The sequence below is a fragment of the Zootoca vivipara genome, chromosome 11 (assembly GCF_963506605.1).
Source record: "Zootoca vivipara chromosome 11, rZooViv1.1, whole genome shotgun sequence".
In the NCBI taxonomy this organism is placed as follows: Eukaryota; Metazoa; Chordata; class Lepidosauria; order Squamata; family Lacertidae; genus Zootoca; species Zootoca vivipara.
This window is the reverse complement of record NC_083286.1, coordinates 24,644,684-24,667,384: the sequence shown is the minus strand read 5'-3', so window position 1 is coordinate 24,667,384 and position 22,701 is coordinate 24,644,684. Positions and strand designations below refer to the sequence as shown.

The following is a 22,701-nucleotide window of genomic DNA, read 5'->3' as shown; positions in this document are numbered from 1 at the left end:
AGGATGTTGGGACTTGTGACCTAATCCTCTCCTTGGTGGTAAACAATGTTTCTCTAGGGAGGTGTGGCTCCTTCCACTTCCTGTCTCTGCAACATCTGTGGGTCCTTGAGCAGGCAGAGGAAGCAGGAGCTACAGCTCCCGAGGCTAAGCCTCTTTCATAAAAGTAAAAGTCAAAACACATATTCAGATCTTAAATAAGCACTTGCAAATGCAAACAAATCTCTCTATAAGCAAAAAAATTGGTTAGTATGGAGCATTTTAATGATAAAAAGGCCTTATCATCCCCTCCATTTCCAGTGTTCAGACATGAGTGTCATTGCCTATGTAGCCAAAATATCACACCTCACACAAGAGGGATGGTATCAGCATAGTTGGCTTGTAGAAAAGTAAACATGATGATGATGATGATTCTCCCCCCCCCCCCCGCAAGACCAATTGCAGTCGTTAACAGTCATCAACAGGTTTACCACTCCTATCAGCCCATCACCCATTCCCATCACCCCCACCCTCTGAATATACATAAGGGTCTGGTGACTTCTGTTTCAGTGTATCTGATGAAGTGTGCATGCACACAAAAGCTCATACCAAAATAAAAACTTAGTTGGTCTTTAAGGTGCTACTGAAGGATTTTTTTTTTATTTTGATGATGATGATGTTATATTTATACCCCACCCATCTGGCTGGGTTGCCCCAGCCACTCTGGGCGGCTTCCAACACACATAAAATAAGAATAAAACATCAAATGTTAATAGTAACAATCTGATCCAATATAAAAAGTCACAATAACTTTAAAATAAACAACTTATATCAAATAAATAAATATTCAATAACGCATTTGAACCCAATAGTAAACAGTAAAATTAAACATCGCGGAAGGGGGACTTAAGAGGGTAGACTCCCTAAATTGCCCAATGAGGACTATTGATGATGACTCATAAAGTGCTGAATGGGGATATAAAAAAGCATGTTAGGAGTGGGAATGGAACGTTTTAGCGGAGTGAAGTTTCATTCAACATCTTAGTTTGTTTGGAAGCCATTCATCACAGTTCCTCATTTGTACATATTGGGAAACTATGGTTAACTGCTAAGTTTCCCAGGAGACATTGGAAGCGTGTACCTTGGGGGTGTGAAGTCAAACCATTGGAGAGTTACAGCGCCTGCTGTGGCTGTAGAGACTGAAATGGGAGAGACATTGCAGGTGGGGCAGATGAAAGTATCTGGATGCACCATGGCATTTCTTCTCTCTGCAAGCCTCCCAGCAGTCACCCCTCCTCTGGTCACTGCTGTGGATAAACAACCTGACTGCCTCTCTCCAGGCACTGCAATCCTCTGCATAAGTTTCCCATATGGTTGATTCTCAACCTTTTTATTAACCTTTTGCCACATATTTGCCTGGTGGTACTGCTGGTGGTACTGCTGCCAACTCCCTAGGGCCCTGGGTCCCCAAGCACCCACAAAAGTCCCCATGAAAGGGCTAGGCACCCACAAATTTTGGTGCCACGGCCAATACCCATGGCCCTGAGTGCCACAGTCGTGGGGCCAAGCTGACACTCCTGGCTGTTATTGTGACCCACCTTAGGTCAGGTGGTAATTCAGAGGTGGGTCGTGACCCACCTGTTGAAGACCACTTTTCTAGACTAAGTGGAGAAGTTAGCTCCTAATGTTTAACATACTATTTAGATTAAGTGACACACAATCGCCCTGTTAACAGTTTAGCATTGTATGCAAAAGGGGGGGGGGGAAGAATCATGTTGTCAAACATATATGCACACCCATTCACACACAGAAGAGGTAATATTTTGGGTCTATCTTAAGAATCCAGATTTAATTCGGAACATAGGAAGCTGCCATATACTGAGTGAAAGTACCGATCCATCTGCAAATGGCTATCCAAGGTTTCAGACAAGAAACTTTTCCAGCTCTATCTGAAGATGCTGGACCATCGACAAAGCAGATGTTCTACCACTGCACTTCAGCTCTTCCCAGTTACACTGACCCTTTATTTCATGATAGCAGATGGTTTAGGGAGCTAAAATGCACTCAGGTCTGATAAAAATTTCATTTGAGGACCCACACACTGACTTTTTCTAGTACTTTCAAAAAGATCTCTGATCAAAGTTCCCCACCTGCTGGATATGTTTTGAAATTAACACTGGCTCTTCGAGGGTCACTAAATACAAAATGGGTTCTCAGCGTGAACTAATTTCTAACATTGTTGAGTTTATTATTTATATGAATAAACAAAATAAACAGAAAACAACTCTAATGTAAATATCTATGCTACATTACCTGTACAGTTACTGCTTATTTTAGTGGGGATGTAATAAGATGTGTCTCCCAGCAACAATCTTCAAAACGTAATTTGCTTTAAGCCAAGATTCATTAAATCAAATTTAGAAAAGCAATCAATAATTATTAAATCACCCAGTAGATTAAAAATAAAATAAGGGTGTACTCTAAATTTATTCCTCAGATTGCAAGAGGGAAGAGGAACAGGCCTCAGACTTGGATGATCCCTTCCATTTTCATCTGATTGGAAGTAGAACATATCTTGTCTATTTGAAGATCCATTTTGACCCTCTGAGAGCCTTTTAGCCTTTTAATCAGGGGTGGGGGACCTGCTACCCTCAAGCTTTCTTCAAATGGTCCTTGGCCTATTTCATGTGGGGAGTGGGAGCTCAGAGGGAGAGAAGGCAGGGAGGAGAGGAAAAGGGGGCAGGCAGGGACAAGATAGAGGGATGGATGCAAGGAGGGGGAAGCCCTCTGTAACTGATCTGTTCCAACCTCTGACAAGAGCAATTTGTTCCAGATGTATGGTATTTTGCACAAAGAATGGTGACCAAAACACGCATTAGGTATGAAAAAATAACCCCAGCTGCCTCGGCAGCTAGTCTCCAGAAGGTTTGTGTATGGTCTGGTCTTGATTGCTGCAGAGCCTGGTGAACTGGAAGAAACCAAAAACGTAGACTTGAATCCCTAGCATTACACTGTCCCAGAATTCCAATGCATGGTGTGTGTGTGTGTGTGTGTGTGTGTGTGAGAGAGAGAGAGAGAGAGAGAGAGAGAGAGAGAGAGAGAGAGACGGCACTCAAAAACGGAGTATGGTATGGCCTGCCCACTACAGTCGTACCTCGGTTCCAGAACGCCTTGGGAGTCAAACATTCCGGCTTCCGAAAAATTGAAAACCAGAAGTGAGTGTTCTGGTTTTTGAACATTTTTTTTTGGAAGCCGAAAAATCCGGCACGGCTTCCGCTATTGTTTCTGGCGTGCCTGCACAATTGGAAACCAATCGGAAGCCTTGCCTTGCTTTCTGAACATTTTGGAAGTCAAACGGACTTCCGGAACGGGTTCCGTTCGACTTCCGAGGTACAACTGTACTTAATTTGGACACACCCACTACCAGCATGCTCCCTCAATGGACAAACGAAAAAATTATACACAGGCCTTACCTTTTTGTGTTTGTAATAGTAGAGGCAGCCATCGTGCTTTAGCACAAACCATCTCTTCCTCCAGCCCTTCAGGATTCCTGACTGGGTTCGTTTGTGCAGATATCCTCGACATGTTGGGCGAGGGGTGTTGGGACAACGACTGATATCAGAGCCAACCAACAATGTCAAGATATCTGGACCTGAAATATTTCATTATATTGTGGTCTATTACAAGGTAAATTAAAACCTAGTCTATAAAGTAGGGAGGTGGGAAAGACTCTTCTATATTATTATTACTTATTAAATTTGTATACCGTCATTCATCCAATACAAAATGAGAACACAAAATACATGATAAAATGAAAACTAACGAATAACCCCCCCCCCGTTGTCGCAAGGGTGTTTGGATGTTAATCAGCCTAAGGCCTGGTTCATGCGAGGGGGTATCCTGACTGATATATATATATATTAAAAACACTCCTTAGTAAACAGAGGTAGATGTGGTAAATGACTGCCATTCCCTTCAAAGCAAGTGTGTGAATTGCACTCCTATAATTGAAGAATTTGGTATGTGTGTCAAGGTAAATTTGTCAGTCACTTGTGAAATATTTTTTCATTATTAAACCTTTATTGATCTCTGTCAAATTCTTATCCTGGTGGAATTCAGTATGTGGTGGAAGTAACTGGCATGCACTAAAGGGTACGGTTTGATTTTAATATATCCCAGGGAAATAATTCAAAATTAATTTAAGTGGCATTTTGTTTCCCCTGTATAAAACACTCTCCTCCTCAAGTAACGTATTAGTTGCACCTGGATGTTGGTTCTCTTATACACAGACAGGTCTGTTCATTGAGCCAGCTATGAATTTTCCTCCTGAAGAAACACCAGACATAAATAGTAGATTGATGTCTTGAAGGCCACTGTCAGGACCCATCTGTCTTTGAGGCATGGGACCCAAAAGCAATATTGCTAAATGTGCTCTTTCCACCTGACATTTTGGCCTAGACTTAAGTGATACTATGAGCAGATAACAATATTAGTAGCTGGCACAAAGAGAAAATGAGGGTCTTTTATCCAACCAAGGCTTTCCTCTTGGATCACTGTCACCTTATTGCTCCATCAGTCTCTGCATGTCCAAAGTAACTTGCCCTTACTGTCAAAGTCAGCTTTTCCAATGCAGCTGAGTGATAAAATTCATAGGCAGGCTCTCCCTTGAAAGATTTTTTTAAAAAATTGAATCTGTGGCACTTTCAAGCACACTTACATCAGAAATGTCAATCTGTTTTCTCTGGCCTCTCTTTAATTTGCTCCTTCTTTTCCCCTTGCAATTATTGCAAGAGCTCATGAAGGAAAATAACCCCCAGGCCAGCATTTCTTTTGCACATGCGGTTAGGAGAACAGCCTGCCCAAAGCTCCTTCACATGTGTTTCTTTCAGATAAGTTATTTTCTCAACAGAAACATTTTCATTTGGGATAACACAATAGCCCTTTTGGGGCATTCTGATCTTGTGAGCAGGAATAAAAATGCCAAGCTCTGCCTTCATCACCAACCCTGTCACTCTCCAGCTCATGGAGAGAAAAGTCTGATTGTAGCTGCTGAAGAGTGCTGGCTCTTTGGTAGTGAGTTTGGCGAACAGAAGGATGTTAGGCTCCTAGAAAGTGGCTTTAAAAATCTATATAATCAAATTTGACTAGACAAAATTGGGGAAGGCAAGGACCGAGTAGTTTCTGAACCAATGAATTGATTAATAGTTGCACAATGCTCCTGTTGTTGTTGTTTAGTCGTTTAGTCATGTCCGACTCTTTGTGACCCCATGGACCAGAGCACGCCAGGCACTCCTGTTTTGCACTGCCTCCCGCAGTTTGGACAGACTCATGTTCCTAGCTTCAAGAACACTGTCCAACCATCTCGTCCTCTGTCGTCCCCTTCTCCTAGTGCCCTCAATCTTTCCCAACATCAGGGTCTTTTCCAGGGAGTCTTCTCTTCTCATGAGGTGGCCAAAGTATTGGAGCCTCAGCTTCAGGATCTGTTCTTCCAGTGAGCACTCAGGGCTGATTTCCTTCAGAATGGATAGTTTTGATCTTCTTGCAGTCCATGCGACTCTCAAGAGTCTCCTCCAGCACCATAATTCAAAAGCATCAATTCCTCGGCGATCAGCCTTCTTTATGGTCCAGCTCTCACTTCCATACATCACTACTGGGAAAACTATAGCTTTAACTATACAGTACGGACCTTTGTCGGCAAGGTGATGTCTTTGCTTTTTAATGCTCCTATACACCTTCAATTAGTGACAGGCAGACCTGTCAATTTTGTGCTTCTCATTTTTCCAGTCTTCAGTTCTCCCCCCATTTCCACATCAGTTTTTGATATTTTTTTAAGGCCTTGTGAAAATTTATCAGCATTTTAGTGCGATTTTCTCCTCATATGCATAAATATGCATGCGATTTTGCCTAATATATGCACTTCGCAAACCAATTTTCCCTGTTCTAATGCATGTTACTTTCACTGTTTTCATGAACCTTGTGCCTTAGTAATATATGCCTGTTTGAACACATTCCTTGGCACGAAAACTGTGCTGCAAAATTACGAGGAGTGTGGATTTCAAGAGATGGCTGTGTTTTGGTCCATGCATTGTCTTGGAAAGTGTGATTTTGGAAGTTTTTGTTTTAAATGTGAACTGAATTTAATTTCTCCCCTGTCCATATATGTAACAGACTTTTGAGCAGGAGCATGTGTTTGTGTAAAAATCCTTGGACATTCATGGGAGGACACAAAAATTCTTTGAGATTCATGTGTTGGGGGCGGGATTGCTACATTATGTACAATCTATTTAAAAAATGTTGCCCAAGGGCTGGTATCTATTTTATTTCCTTTTTAACTTTTGAAATGAAGCTATAGTTGAGGGGCAGAATACACAATAATGTTGCTGCCATGCACTCTTTCTCCCCTGGAAATGTTGCCATATTGTGTCATTGACAGGGCACTGTAGCAAAAAGAAAGAAAGAAAGAAGGAAAGAAAGAAAGAAGGAAAGAAAGAAATGTGGCTGCCTCCTATTTATTTTCACTATTTAAGTTTATGGTTTTTGCTTTGTAAAAATTGATAAATCTTGGTTCACAAAACCTGTCCAAAAAACCTCAGCAAAATACTTTACTGCATTGGAATCATTACCTTTCCTTGCCAAATTTGCAGCCTCCGAGTGTGGCATGCTACTAACGTCCGTTCCATTGACAGCCATCACAATATCTCCAATCTGGAGGCCTGCTTCTTCTGCTGAGCTGTCTGCAACAGAAGGGGGAAAGGGCCCTTATTCGGGACATTTTGATAATATGCCAAGAGGAGTTTACTTTTCATCCCTAAATAAATACAACACAAAGTGGTCAGGGGATCAGTTTTCCTTCTAGCCAATTTTTTCTTTGGGGGGGGGGCAACTTGACAAACATAGTAAACTTTAGCTTTCACATGCTGGCAGGGGCTGATGGAAGTCGTAGTCCAAAACATCGGGAAGGCACAATGTTGAGGAAATCTAGAATAAGCTCTGTGGAGTTGCCACAGCCAGGCGCAAGCCAGGCTCTGATGGCAGAGCCTGTTGTAGGGGTGCCCCCTCAAAAAAAAGTGCGCTGGGCCACAGCCTCCCCCAACATGGGGGGAGAGTGTTGTTCCACCTGACAAACTGAAAATATTGGACTGATTGCCATAGCACTATGTTGAATTCCTCCCTTAAAAGTGAAAACAAAGAGATCATACAATGTCACAAACTGAAATAAATCCAATGTTGGTATAGAGACCAGAAGTACAGGCAAGAATTCCCACCCGCCCACTGTTCCATTCATGGGAAAGGCATTTTAAGATCAAAACACAGCAGAGCAGAGTCTGCGTCAAAGGCCTGAATTTTTCTTGCTCTTGAGCCGTAGCCTTCCTCATTATTGCAAATAAGGACGGAAGCCATAAATATCATTCACTTAGAAGGAAAAACAATTGCTGGTAGGATAGAAAAGCATGCCTGACCTGACCCAAAAGTGCTAAGGTATCCTCCTTTGGGTTATTGTTCGGCAGCTGAAAACTGCATGGACTACTTTTAGAGAAAGACTTATGTAAAGTCAGGCTAGGAATAGACAAGAACTTACATAAGCAGAAAATATGTTCAACGTAGGTGCATTTGAATCCTACGAGGATATGTACCAGAACCATCATTTTACCTTCCGTTTTCAGTATATAATTAAACTGTCATAATGTACCAGGTAAGCATGTTTCCCACCCCCCGGAAAACACACACACATAAATGTCCTCTTTGATTAACTTAAGTAAAATTTTAACATTACTAGTAGCTTGTGATTTCATAAGTGTGTCTTACAACATAAACCCCACAGTCCTGTCTTAGAGCAACGGGGAAGGAAATCAGAAGGATGACAGGGAATGAGAGATACAAGACCACTGTGAATTTCTGCTCTTTCCAAAAAAAGCAAAATGATAATTTATACATTAGGACCATTCTGCTATTCAACAGACTGATAACTCTAGAGAGGCGGTATAAGATTTCTGAAGCTATTCCAGTATGCTCAACAATTTAAGGACTTCAGATGCAATTTTTGTGTGATCTCTATTTGCTTCATTTTGGACGGAAGAAGCCATTTTGTAAGAATTTGTTCCAGAATTATTGGCTCTTGCCATTTGGAAATGAAAGCAAATGGCCAAAATGGTAACTACTTTAGGCTTGTCTGTGTTCTACTCTTGAATCGTGTATGGCTTCTGAAAATCCACCTCAGTCACTAACATTCCCAAGACCCAAACATAATGTTTCAGAGAGCATATGGCTTAAGGAAGAAATGGAAGTCTGGTCCCAGTATATAGCAGGAAAATTCTAATAAATGTCAATATCAGGCAGGGGGTGCTGACTTGAATAAAATATTGGGGGAGCCCAGGTAAGGCCTGCCCCACATAATCGATCACATGACGCAGTGCGTGCACACCATTTGAATGGCAATGCCCATCAACTGGGGGAAGGGCAGGCACCTCAAATATTTTTCAGGGGGGAGCTGAAGATTGGAGTTGGCTCCTATGTAATCAAGGGTTGGCCCTAACACAGCAACTTCTCCATCCTGGCTGCACACGGTCCCTCAAAATTATAACAGCATTCAGATGTACTGCTAAAGTGTGCTTCTCAGACACTGGCTACTTCCCTCAGGTGTGGGTGGCAACTAAAAAGTTCCGTCCCTGATCTAGTAGCAAACCAACTTGCCGCTTCATCTGAACCTGATAAGTGACGGTTTCTTCAAACCATAGTTTCTCCGTATGCTAGGATTGCAAACAGCGGCTTGCAAATTTCACCGGTGAGCAAAACTATAGTACAGACAAGCCATAGTACACTAGGCTTGTATGAAATGGCAAAGTCAGCATTGGAAGCTCTCAGTCGCATGAGGGGAAAGAGAGGAACATATCTGTGAAGTAGTAGGCTTGTGTTTATAATCCTAAATAATTCCTATAGGCAGTGCTTTTTTTCTTAAAAAAAAAGTTTAGGAGTACTCTCATTTTCCTACTCATATTGAAATACTGCCCCTCAATGAGGCCAAACTTAGATTCACAAAATATTTAGGGGTATGCATCCCCCCAGAAAAAAAGCACTGCCTATAGGAATCCTATTTAGCTATTACAGGAGCAAGTCAGATGTAGGGAGCTGATCTTGTTAAAAATTCAGAAAGAGAAGAAAAAGCTCGTATGATTTTAAAACTGCCAAATAGTTTCTTGCTTTATATGGATCACTGACCTTTTTTGTCATGATCATCACCTCTCCTTAGCAGAGATATATGGTTGGGACGGGGAAATTGCCCCAGGCTATGCCTGACCCTTTTAGTTTCATTAAATGAAAAGTCAGTCAGAGAGGATCATTTATCAATAAGTAAATGGCACATAAATGGGCATCTGTTCCTCCTCTTACCATTTTCAGTATAACAGCCAACGTCATTCGCAAAAACAACCCCTAATCCATTTGCAGGAGGGCTATAAAATTAAGTACGGGTGTAATGCAGAATGACACTTTTATGTTGCTATCTATATTGCAGAGAAAATCAACTTCATAGCAACAATAATAAAAAGAACACAGGAGACTTGTTGAGCTGCCAGCTAGCTGTTTGCCCTGAGGCTCTTTGTCATCACAAATTCAGTGATGGTCCTTAGCTTCTTTTTAAGCACTCTGCCATGCAAGTCACTTAGGATCTGCTCATAAGGAAAATGTGCTTTGTGGGTATCACTTACTGGTGTCCACTTCAGTTACCAGGATGGGCTTCGAGAATTGGATCCGGAATCCCCAGGGGTAATCGCCTGTTCCTTTAGCAATTCTTACAGTTCGTTCACGAACTAAAACAAGAAAGAAAGAGAGAGAAATAAAGCCCCTGACTTTGTGTATTTCTAATATAGCTGGGAAAATCCAGCTAAAGACCGCACCCCCTCCCTCAGAGGCAGATGCTTTTTTTGTTTTTTTGTTATTTTGAATTGCAAAGAGTACTGGCTACAGGTGAGACTCTCTGTTTAAACTGGTAATTTGAAAGAAAGAAAAAAGGTATACACAATGTACATTCGTAAATCTGAGGAACGGAACCAGGCACGTACAAATAAAACCATCAGTGTTACCTGCTACGGGTCTGGGCCTTTTGCTAAGACACCTGGGGCTGTTATTCGGACTGGCATCATCCCCTCTAAACACCCAAGACATTGAGTGGAAGATCTCGGTGTAGAAACCTCTCTCTTCACTTTCACCACGCAGACCTAGATCCACTGAACGGCCATCCTCTGAGTTTACTGGAAAGTGACAAGAGAAGAGATTTGTTTCGTTTCCCTATTCCAGAATCTTATTTTATTTATTTATTATTATTAGGTAAAGGTGAAGGGGCCCCTGACCATCAGGTCCAGTCGTGTTTGACTCTGGGGTTACGGCGCTCATCTCGCTCTATAGGCCGAGGGAGCCGGCGTTTGTGCACAGACAGCTTCCGGGTCATGTGTCCAGCATGACAAAGCCGCTTCTGGCAAACCAGAGCAGCGCACGGAAATGCCGTTTACCTTCCCGCCGGAGCGGTCCCTATTTATCTACTTGCACTTTGATGTGCTTTCAAACTGCTAGGTTGGCAGGAGCTGGGACCGAGCAATGGGAGCTCACCCTGTTGCAGGGATTCGAACCACCGACCTTCCGATCAGCAAGCCCTAGTTTAACCCACAGCGCCACCTGGGTCCCTATTATTATTATTATTATTATTATTATTATTATTATTATTATTTTATGGCAAAGATATAGGGAGGAATTCAATGTAGTGCTATGGCAACTGTTCCATCAGTGGAAGCATTTTAGCTTGCCAGTGGGAATGATCTGGCACATGTCAAAGGGCCCACATGTATGTCGAAGTGTAAATGGTCTCTAGAGGAAGGCTTGTGGCGGTAACCCTCCAGTGAATTACCATAAGTGCAAATGATGGGAGACAAGTCTGTTGCTGCCCCCCAGCCATATAAAACATTGTGTGTGTGAAGGCTGCCAATCATGCTTTAACAACTACCGGTACTGCTGGTTCATTAGAAATAGACTTTTTCCACTTCATGGGCATAGCCAAGTTTTTTGGGGGGGGCAGCCAAAGTTGTTGAGCTCCCCACCCACCCCAATCTTAGAATAAGAAATCAAGATAACGAACTTTTTATAAGCAAATGGAGATGGTTTTCAGATAAATTGTAAACAGATAAAAACATTAGCAGGATTATTGTAAAGCCTGCAGTTTTATAAGAGTATATATTTACAGTAGAGCAGAATTTGGATTTGCAGAAGATATTAAAAATTTAGGGAATTGCAGAAAGAGGGGGAAGGATGTCAAATTTTGAAAATCTTAAATTGATTGTAAAACTAATAAAAATGTATAAATTTGAAAAGTATAAATAAAAAATCATCATCATGGGTAAAAATACCCCATATATAGGACATTGCGAGGGACAGGCTTCTGCTGGGGGGCAGGGGGCGGGCAGAATCTCAGATAATTGAGTACTTTCAATGGTTTTCAATAATATTTGTGGATTTAGGGGGAGCATCTGCCCTCCCTGCCCCTCCCCCATGTTCCACTTATATCTATCGATGGCTAAATACATGTTAGTGACTTAAAAGACAGCAGGTTTCAAGTTGCATTTGTACATTGCTATACACACCAGGGAGGGGGCAGGCAAGCCTTCACCTGATGTTCCTTGCCTGATTGCAAACCACCCCCCCACCCCCCGCAATCTCTGTTCAGAAAGCAGCCACCTGCACATGCTCAAGGGCTGTCTTAAATGCTCACACCTCAGCAAACTGAACACAGCTCCCATTTTCGAACAGATGGTAGCTGGTTCGAGGGAAAATACATCAAACAGGGGTTTCCCCTCAATATAATACTAGTGGGCACATATGGATTGTGGCTAACATCATAATGAAGGGAGCACATTGGAGCCAGAATAAATGGTAATGCATGCACAACCTATATATCTACAATTGGAGGAAGAATAAGGAAAAAACACACATATTTTGGGCAGAAAATATTATCTGAGATTATTTTGTTTTTTCAACTTTAACATTAGCTTCTGCTATCACGTTAAAACTGTATTTTATTCATCTCCACATCATCCGACTATGAGTTCCTAGGGTAAAGTCAAATGGGAAACTGATGTATCTCTCCTCCATGGGAAGTGGTTGAGCAGGATTTGCATTAGTAGCCAAAGTAATATAGGGAGCTAGAAGGGTAGACACTGGCCAGAGAGTCCCAGATTCAGCTTCCTACCATGCTCGGCCATGAAATTCACTGGGTGATCCTAAACACTCTTTGCTGAAACGGCCTTATAAAATAGGAGGGGAGGGGAGAGAACAGTCTTGGAGCTCCCTGGAAGAAGGGCACAACATAAATGGAATAAAAGTGATGAACAGAAGTGTTAGATTTTTAAAGGTTTGATCCAAGGAGGCTGTTAACTGTTTCAAGTTTTCTAGATTTGGTTTCCAAATATATAAAGTTAGAAAGGTCAGGCTTCGCGGTCATTGTAATGGATTACACTTACGGACAGTAAAATAATCTGATTTTCAACACACACACACACACACAGAGAGAGAGAGAGAGAGAGAGAGAGAGAGAGAGAGAGAGAGAGAGAGAGTGTTTGGAGGTAGTGCATATTCACAAGTCCAAAGGGTGTAAAGTGTATGCATGAGTCACATTCCCACCATGTACAAAGGATGCAAGATAAACTACAGTACTGTACTTCCCCAATGCCATTCAGTTACTAAGTCAATGGCTGAGCAAAGATTTGGACCAAAGTTTCCTGAGCCCAAGTCTAGCGATGGCGGCATTTACAGTATGCTCATGACACTAAAAGCACTTCTTTTCTGTGTGTACATGTATGGAGATACAGTGCCTGTTCCAGGTTTGGGGGTGGTCCTTGGGCAAGGTGGCTTCTTCACCCCCCTTTCCCATGAGTGTCTACTCCTTGGCCACTGTCCTCAATGCTCCCATTTGTTTGCCCTGCCTCTCTCTGGGCCCAAGTCTACACGACTGCCCAGAATGGGAGTGCAAGGCAATTGGAACCATCTCCTTAGTGCTTTCATGGCTCAGAGGGGAAAGATGAACAGGCAGCAATGGCAACGAAGAGAGTGGCAGGGCCCACAGGGTCCAGGCCTTGGTAGTGGACCCCACAGGGATATGTGGGTGCCTGATAGTACTGACCCACTGAACACTGCTAACCAGGAACAGAAAGCAGGAGAGAGACACTTTCATCCTGATGCAAGCCTACGCAACTTGGGACCTCCACCACCACCTCTAATTCCAGACACACATCGCCAGACATGTGCCCCAAAACTTTACTGCTCCTGTTTGTACAGCTAAACAAGGAGGACCATCAAACCTGGTGGGCTGCCATGCATGGCTGATACAATGCCTTCAATTTGGGAGGTCACAAGTTGCACATCTAGCCGATTTAGTTTTTACATTCATGCTAGAAAATGTGGGGAGGGGGAAGTATTTGATGTCACACAGTCTAATTTCTCTTTTTGTTACCCTAGGAATCTAGGACACACTAATTTCTATGTCTGCATAAAATCAGAAAAGTTGCTCAAATACACACTTTCCCCCATGCCAGTGAAGTTCCATTGATTTAATGCCCCGCTCCCCAGTTCAAGTTGTCTGACCTCCTCAAACAAGCACTCTGATGCATTCTTCTTGCTTAGGAAAACAGATGAGGTTTCTGGAGATTGAGTATTATGAGCCAGTATTCAGAAATGCTCGTTAATGTCAAGAATAGAAACTGGCAAGCAGCGGGTGTGTGTGGGAAGGAAAAAGTGAATCTATAATAAGTAATATCACTCAAGCAACGCTGGAGAGGTTTGAGCATTCATGTTAATCTTGACTCTTCAGTTCAGGTAAAAACCAGTCTATCAGAATCTCAAACTTTATTCCTTTCACATTTAGCCACCTTCCATTTTAGCCTGCTAAGTTTAGAACCAGAAGCGTCTCTCTCTCTCTTTTGTGTGTCATCAAAGCATCTTAAAAATATTCTCTTCTTCCACATCTGAACACAGGACTATCTTAACATTGACCAACACATTTTGACAAGGTCTGATGACCTCCCTTATTTTGCTCAGTATCACAGAGGCAGATTTACAGAAAGCAAACATTTCTCTGTGGCTCAGTTTTTACACGCCAGGTTTTTCCTTCCCATTAGCTCCCTCCTGACAGGTAATGTAACCTTAGCGTACTTTGATCATGGAACAGAAAATCACAAATATAGACTTCCACACAAAAGCCCACCCACATGAACTTACCTTTGTGTTCTTGTTTTGACCACTGAAGGTCCATGGGCCACAAATCTACTATCTTTGTCAAAATCCACAGGCTTTAAAGCTTAGTGATTATTGTTTAGGGTTGCACTGTGTAAAGACGGAGAGGGAGTTTCCCAGGAGCAGATTTGATCATATGGATGAGTGATTCACAGTTAATTCAGTCACTCAGACAGCGCTCATCAACATGGTGTTACATAAGGCACCACAACATTCATGATGTAGCACTTCCAAGTAGCAAGTCATTAGGCATGTCGCATCTCTTAATTTTCCAAATACACGATTCAAAGAATCATGCAGTGTGTCAAGCCCAGTGCTTGTTCGTGACATCTGCTACTGAGTGTTTTTCAATTCACACTGTAACCTTAGAATTTAAAGTCACTTCATTATTTGTTGTTGTTGTTTAGTCGTTTAGTCGTGTCCGACTCTTCATGACCCCATAGACCAGAGCACGCCAGGCACTCCTGTCTTCCACTGCCTCCCGCAGTTTGGTCAGACTCATGTTGGTAGCTTCGAGAACACTGTCCAACCATCTCATCCTCTGTCGTCCCCTTCTCCTTGTCTTTCCCAACATCAGGGTCTTTTCCAGGGAGTCTTCTCTTCTCACCAGGTGGCCAAAGTATTGGAGCCTCAGCTTCACGCTCTGTCCTTCCAGTGAGCACTCAGGGCTGATTTCCTTCAGAATGGATAGGTTTGATCTTCTTGCAGTCCATGGGACTCTCAAGAGTCTCCTCCAGCACCATAATTCAAAAGCATCAATTCTTCGGCGATCAGCCTTCTTGATGGTCCAGCTCTCACTTCCATACATCACTACTGGGAAAACCATAGCTTTAACTATACGGACCTTTGTCAGCAGGGTGATATCTCTACAAGATACCAACTAAACCTATCTTACAAAACGATAAAACATGGACATGATTTAGACTCAGATGGGTCTGTTTAGAGCATAATGCGGCTTATGACCTACAGTACGAAGTGCTGAGTCATCATGCAGATTAAAGTTGTGCCAATCCTCATTCTGTCTGTATTTATGGACCCAACATTATTTCACTGAGTGAACTCCAACTACCTCAAACTCAGAGTATATTGATTGATTTCAGTGGGTCTGCTCTAAATATATCCTGTTACAGCTTGTTCAGTTGGAGAGATTCAGTCCAATTCAATAGATAGGACGCTATTCTCAGGGTCTCATGGGAAAACATTATCCTTTATAACAAAATGCAGCAGAAAGTGTCTGGGTTTGTACGCAGCCACAAGGCCAACCCATCAAACCCTTTCCTCCTTCCTAAACAGGCTACCTCATTTAGACCTTGATGTATCCCAAGAAGGGTACCGGGGCAACTCTATGAAGAGCCTATAGAGTGATGGTTCCAGATGGTTCAAGTGAGTCAACCATGTGGAAAGTAGTAAGTCAACCTTGGCACATGTGATGCAAGTGGGCCTACAGGACTGCCTTTGGCAGACAGTAAAAGTGGAACTCCTGCCTAACTCAGTCACAGTATTGCTGCCTGGTTCTTAGTTCAGACGAGTAGAAGGAAAGCCCGACAAAGAACTAGAGCAGCTTCCCTCAGTCTGGAGACCTCCAGATGTTTTGGACTACAACTCCCATCAGCCCCAGCCTGTATGGCCAGTAGTCAGGTTGATGGAAGTTGCAGTCCAAAACATCCAGAGGGGGGGCCCAATGCTTCTTCTGGGTTCAACTTAATATTTGGCTGGAGGATTGCTGACTATCTGCTTCCAGAGGAGTGTTTAAAGAAAGTGGTTGGGGTGAAACCAATATTAAGTCAAATAACTGCCAGACAAATGTGATTTTGGGGAGGGTGAAGCAATTGCTTTTTCCTTGTTTCATGGCTGACAGTTAATTACATTCTTGTGATGTACTCATTAGAGAAATCTTCTGCAAAGGCATAGACATTCAGAGTAAATTAATTTTTGATTTGTAAATATTGGGATAGGTTGAATATGAGCAATGGTATAGTTGATGAATTTGGCTATTTTTGTTTTTATTTAATCTCCCCCCCCCACTTTTTTCTTCTTTGGCAAATTCTGGAAAACCTCACCAATTTGCGGGGGAGGGAGGGGGGACATCATGACAAAAACATCCCGTTTTCAGTGAAAAGGATAGAAATAAATAACCTATATGCAACTCCTTTAGTGGTAGATGTAACAGCAATAATTAATTATGTATTTCAGGTATATAGTTTCCCTAGTTTATTTTGATATGTACATTCATATAGTTTTACTGACCAATCAGAAGACGACATCTGCATGTGTGTATCGAAGCGTTTGCTTTCCCCTAGACATTATGATTTGCACTTGGGGAGCCCATCGGCCTGCACTACAAATTCATTAGGCTTGAATGCTATCCTCTTGAGACTCCAAACTAGTATATTGGGCATACTTTTAAACAAGTGAAAGGAAAGCAGAAATAATAATGAGCTAGAGGAATAACTTTTAGCCAAGAGATTACGAAGGTTAATCCAATCAGTGGAGGTCACGGAGAAAAGCCCTTGAGAATTTTATCTATCTGAATAGAGGGGAGATCTTATTTCTGCATCTGTGACACGATTCTGGAGGTGTTTCTTTTTCCACACTCTCTTACGCTGAATATTGTCTAGTTTTGTGGAAAGCCAGCAGTTGCTAGGAACCAGTGTGTATAGCAGCCAGTTAAACTGTTGGATGAGGGCCTGGGAGGGCTGGGTTCAAATCTCCACTTAGCCATGAAGGTCACCAAATGCCCTTGGGACAGTCACTGTTTCTCGGTGTAATGTATCATCTCGGAGGATAAAATATGGGAAAATGAGGGGCAGCTAGGTATGTCACTTTGAGCTCTTTGGAGTAAAGGTAGGATATAAATACAGAAAAATAGATAAACCTAACTACACACACACACAAACCCAGACTCTGACCTCCATATCTGTAGATAAATACAGTAAATGGAGAGGCAGGCTGAAAGAGAACAGGGCCCAGATGTTCTCTCAGTGTATTTAACCATGGTTTATAAAGCTTAGAACACATGTCATGCCCATTTGTTCCTTTCATCTCTTCTGCACATGTGGCTATGGTTCCCCTACCATGTTTTGTTCATCTAAGCTGTTTAAAACAAAAAAAAATGCAATGCCATGCAATGAGCGCTCCTCCCTTCAAACCGGAAGGATTTATTCATAGCTCTTTGTATAAATGTCTTTTCCTGACCAATGCAATAAATGTGGAACACTCACCTGATCCCTCTGTGATACTGCTGATTATGGAACTCCCACCAGCCGAACCACATCTCTTGCTGTTTTGGAATTGTTTCCTTCGTCTGGCCCAACGATCTACCGCTTCCTCATGGGAACTGCTGGCGTCATTTGATGCTTGCTCATCAGACAGTATTTTGCCCGTGTCTTCCAATGCAGCAGCTACATTATTGCATAATTTTGCAGGAGGAAAAAAAAGCAAAGTGTATTTACTATTAAATACTTGTTATAAGCCATGCTCCCTTTTCTACATCAGGATAAAACTGCAAGGCTACTCTTATTTATTTGCAAGTACTGTAAATTATGTTGATATAAGAGATTTACTTCCATATACTTTCACAGTATCAAATGGTATAGCGCAGAAGTATTCAGAACAGGGGTCATCAAACTTTTTCAGCCGTGGGGCGGTCCACCGTCCCTCAGACCTTGTGGTGGGCCAGACTATATTTTGGAAAAAAATAATGAACAAATTCCTATGCCCCACAAATAACTCAGAGATGCATTTAAAATAAAAGCACACATTCTACTCATGTAAAAACATACTGATTCCCGGACCATCCGCGGGCCAGATTTAGAAGGCGACTGGGCTGGATCCGGCCCCCGGGCCTTAGTTTGCCTACCCATGATTCAGAAGAACCCCCAGCGCAGTACATGAGAGGAGGGGAGGGGCAATAGTTTGGTCAGACAAGCTGGAATGCATTCGCAGGTGAAACAATTGGAAGAGTGTAGCTTTGAAGTCCACCCACAGTGTTGAATAGATTAATTGGTAAAATTTCTCAGTTCAAAACCTTCAAGAGATTCCAATTGATTTCAGGGAAGATTATTTTAAAAATTGAATATTCGAAATACAAAACACTTGTAAAAGATCAGCAGATAAAAATTCCCATGCCTGCCGTGACACATGCATTCAATCCTAATGAAGTGTATTTTTTTAAAACATCAGGATCTCAAAGCTGTCTTATTACAAAATAATTTCAGAAATAGACTTGAAAGAGAAGTTGCTAAATTAGAACTTATTAGTAAACTGAAAACTATGAAGAGACCTGGTTTGAATAGCGATACAGTGGTACCTCCAGTTGCGGATGGGATCCGTTCTGGAGCTCCTGAGGTTTTCGCAACCGGAAGTGCCTGTTCTGCGCATGTGCATGGCACGGTAGAGCGCTTCTGCGCATGCACACGGGGCGAAACCTGGAAAAATACTTCCGGGTTTGCCGCGTGCGTATCCCAAAGGATACATAACCAGAGGTGCTCATAAGTAGAGGTACCACTGTATTGGATTCTTGTCTGATTATATATGCTAAAACTATTTTTGGTCATCTGCATATTATCCCTTGCTTTTTCTCAGAGGAATAATTGCAGTCGTTAACAGTTGTCAACAGGTTTACCATACCCATTGAGTCAATCACCCATCTCTTACTACCCTTCTGAGGAAAACCCCACCCCACCCTCCCACTATATATAAAGCTCTGGTGACTACTGTTTCAGTGTATCCGAAGAAGGGTGCATGCACACGGAAGGTTATACCCAGAACAAACTTAGTTGGCCTCTAAGGTAATTTTTTATTTTTTAAAGTTATTTTCTCTAGTGTGCAAATTTATCACGGTATTTAACCAATTAACCACAACTAAAACACATATATTTAACAACTAAGATTTCTTTCATTGGGTGATTGCCTTAGAAATACTTACTAGCCTTTGATTATTTAGGCTGCAATCCTATACAGTGGTACCTCTACTTACGAATTTAATGCGTTCCGAACGCACATTTGTAAGTCGAAAAAAATTGTAAGTCGAATCCCATAGGAATGCATTGGGAGAAAAAATTCGTAAGTAGAAGCAACCCTATCTAAAAATTCGTAAGTAGAAAAAATCCTATCTAACCCGCATCCAAGATGGCAGGCGGAGCTCCATTCGTAAGTAGAAACATTCGTAAGTAGAGTTATTCGTAAGTAGAGGTACCACTGTATACACAAATCACTTATCTGGGAGTAAGCAGAACTAAACTCAGTGGGGCTTTCTTCTAAATATGTAAGCATGTAAGTGGGCAAGTGTATAAATCAATGTTTAACACAGAGCCACTTCCATGCATATTACTATATTCAAATGTAATTGTAAAATTTTGCATTCAACTAAGTTTTACACAGAGTAGAACCATTAAAATCAATAAACATGAGTTAGCGGTTAGAGTTATTTTTAATGGGTGTATTCTGAATAGGACTAGCGTTGTATGCAACCCTTTATTTTAATTTACTTAGAGCAGGCTTCCTCAACCCCGGCCCTCTAGATGTTTTGAGACTAAAATTCCCATCATCCCTGACCACTGGTCCTGCTAGCTAGGGATCATGAGAGTTGTAGGCCAAAAACATCTGGAAGGCCAAGGTTGAGGAAGCCTGGCTTTGAGTACTGAAACCGCACCTTGGTTGAATATTGTTCATTCACCCAGCTCAATCTATAAGATGCCTGGTCTGGTGGGAGCCTCGCTCCAGTAAACAAGTGTTTTTGGAGACATCCACGCTTTGGACCAAAGTCCAAAGTTATAAAAGCAAATGGCTTTGCAACAGAGTTTTAGGTTGGGATCCAGAGTGCAAATGGAGATCCTGATCTCTTTAAAGAAAGCGGGAAGACTTTATGTTTGCAAAACCCATGTAAAGTAGCCATTGCTTCTTCCTTCTCAAGAAACAATGGGCCCTTCTATGAACAAAGCTTTACCCCAAATGGTCAAGACAGGTTTTTCTCCCCTTTGGTTTCATTGAGTGATTCCCATTTTTTAAAAAGTATCTGCTAATACCGCCTCTAGCTTCCTCCTTTGAAATGATGCTTGGTATCTCTTTTTTTGTTGCGGGGGCGGGTTGCAATGACAGAAGATCAACCAATTTGCTGCAGTGACCAGGAGGTGTAATCATATTGCAGGGAACTTGCTTTCATAACATTGGTTTAAACCCAGCCTTTCCCAGCCTGGTGGGATGTTTGTGCTACTGACAGCACCCCAGTGGGAGTAGTAGTTCAAAACACATAGAATCATAGAATTGTGTTGGAAGGGACCCTGAGGATCATCTAGACCAACCCCCTGCAATGCAGGAATATGCAGCTGTCTCATATGGAGATCGAATCTGCAACTTTGGCATTATCAGCACCACGTTCTAACCAACTGAGGTAGTAATATACAGAAAATCAACTATGCAGGTTTTAAAGCACAAGAAAAAGAAATATTAAAGTGACAAGAGTTTGCGGCGAGGAGAGGAAAACCAAGATGCCCTTTAATAATTTAGAAATTATTCACTTTCCTGCTTCTTTAACAGGGGCGGGAGCGGAGCTTTGAGATACAGCTTTCTTCCCTGTATACACTTTCCAGAAACTAAAAACTTCCTTTCCTCCTCACAGGGAATATTTGATTGCCTCTTTGTTTATATCCATCTCTATTAAGCTGCCGTTGCAGCATCCTGTCCAGGAGCAGGGTTTGTAAAGCCAGTCATGTGCCCTTTAGATGATTGCTTCTTCTTCTTTAATTATGACTTAAAATTTTCTTATAGATTAAGGCAGCAATGATATATGCATCAGGAATCAAAGCATGATAAGGGGAACAACCAATTATAAAGAGTGATGAAATATCAAAAATTTGACATAGGTTATGAAACTATTCCCCCCCCCCCTTTTTACCTTGCCATCTTTCAAGCGTCAAAATAAGCTTGACACACATCTGGAGGATAGTGAGCTGGCTTGGACCGCATATAAATCACTATTTGGCCTGCTATGATGCATGGATTTAAGCCACCTGAAGAAAGTGCTACTTGTTTATCTGAACTGGCTTTGAGGAAATTGCAGTGCTTGGAGTAAGTGCTTTGGGCCTTCCAGACTGTTGCTATTCTTGCAGGTAGGATTCAACTGCACACTGGCCAATACACAATCCAAATAGATTTTATGTTTTTGCGCAACAAACCCATTTAAAAACAATATAACTAACTTTTCATGGTCAGTGATGGGGGAATGCAAAGGAAAGTGTTGGGTAACAATTGCTTGAAGTAACATCAAATGATTTCAGCTGCATGTTGCAGTGAATTCTGGGAAGTCTTTCAGGTGCACACTCATTTTCTACAGATGCTGTCTAGGCATAGACTCAGCCAGTGACCCCACACAGTTCCATGTTTTAAGGAAAGATGGCCAACTCTAGGGAAGTTGCCTGACACTATTGGCTTGCTAACTTAGGAACCCCATTAGAACTGGATTAGAGAAATAAATACCTTACTGAAGGATCACGTTAGCATTTTACCAACCGTACCGGCATTCCCAAGTCCAGCTCTACTTTGCTAATATGTGACATTTTGAGTTTAAAGCATACTAATATTAATTCTACTTAGAACATCTGAGGCCTACTTCAGGAAGGTATCTGCACAAGCAGTAAGATGAGACAGCAAAAATACGTGTCCTTCAAGCAGGAGTAAAACTCGCAAGTTGTGTCTAGACTGCTCCTTCACTGGAGTTAAGAAGGGGACAGGGCCGTCTCTAGGCCTGGGCGGCGCAATGCGCCAGGGTGCCTGGCCACCAGGGGTGCTGCTGTGCCCGCCAGACAGCTGATGTCTGAGCCCTATGGCTCCACTGCCTCCTCTTCTCCTTCGGCCCGCGGGAATCCCCTCAGCCGCTGCCCACCGAGCCGCTGTTGCCTGTGGGAGCGGCGGCGGTGGGAGCGGCTCTCAAGGGGCCTCCTCCACATCTGGTGCCCGCCGCCCCACCACCACCACTCCTGGGGCACAGACGGCGGCGTGGCAACCGCCTCCTATTCCTTGGGCTGCTGGGAGCGCAGGCGGAGGCAGCGGTGGACCGGTCAGCCGGCTGGGGAACAAGCGGCGCACTGCGGGACCCAGAATTCACCGCTCACGCTTGTTTCCTCTGGTGCGGATGGCGGCCGCTGGGCCACGCGGCCTCCAGGCCAGGGAGGTGGCGGGAGCTGGGGAGCTGCCCACGCCCTGGCTGGGGCGGAGAGGAGTCGGGCGTGACCTGGGCTGGCAGCGGGACACTGCTGGGCCACACAGCCTCCAGGCCGGGGAGGTGGTGGGAGCTGGGGAGCTGCCCATGCCCTGGCTGGGGCGGAGAGGGGTCAGGCATGACCTGGGCTGGCAGCAGGACACCGCACAGCAGGTGAGGGGCGGCGGGAAGCCTGGGCTGGTGGTGCTGGGGACCCTGAGCCAGGGCGAGAGAGAGCAGCTTGGGGAAAGGGAGGG

The 22,701-nt window shown here is 43.0% G+C and overlaps 1 protein-coding gene across 1 annotated transcript in view; it reads right to left on the bottom strand.

The window, feature by feature from the left end:
* Positions 1–22,701, bottom strand: part of LOC118076873 (uncharacterized) — a 44,614-nt gene that overhangs the window by 16,420 nt on the left and 5,493 nt on the right. Inside the window, exons 3-7 of the mRNA XM_035100030.2 lie at positions 17,469–17,657; positions 10,056–10,223; positions 9,681–9,782; positions 6,600–6,710; positions 3,450–3,628 (exon numbers count right to left, since the gene is read on the bottom strand). Coding sequence (XP_034955921.2) covers positions 3,450–3,628; positions 6,600–6,710; positions 9,681–9,782; positions 10,056–10,223; positions 17,469–17,657 — 749 coding nt within the window. The remainder of the gene's footprint in view (positions 1–3,449; positions 3,629–6,599; positions 6,711–9,680; positions 9,783–10,055; positions 10,224–17,468; positions 17,658–22,701) is intronic.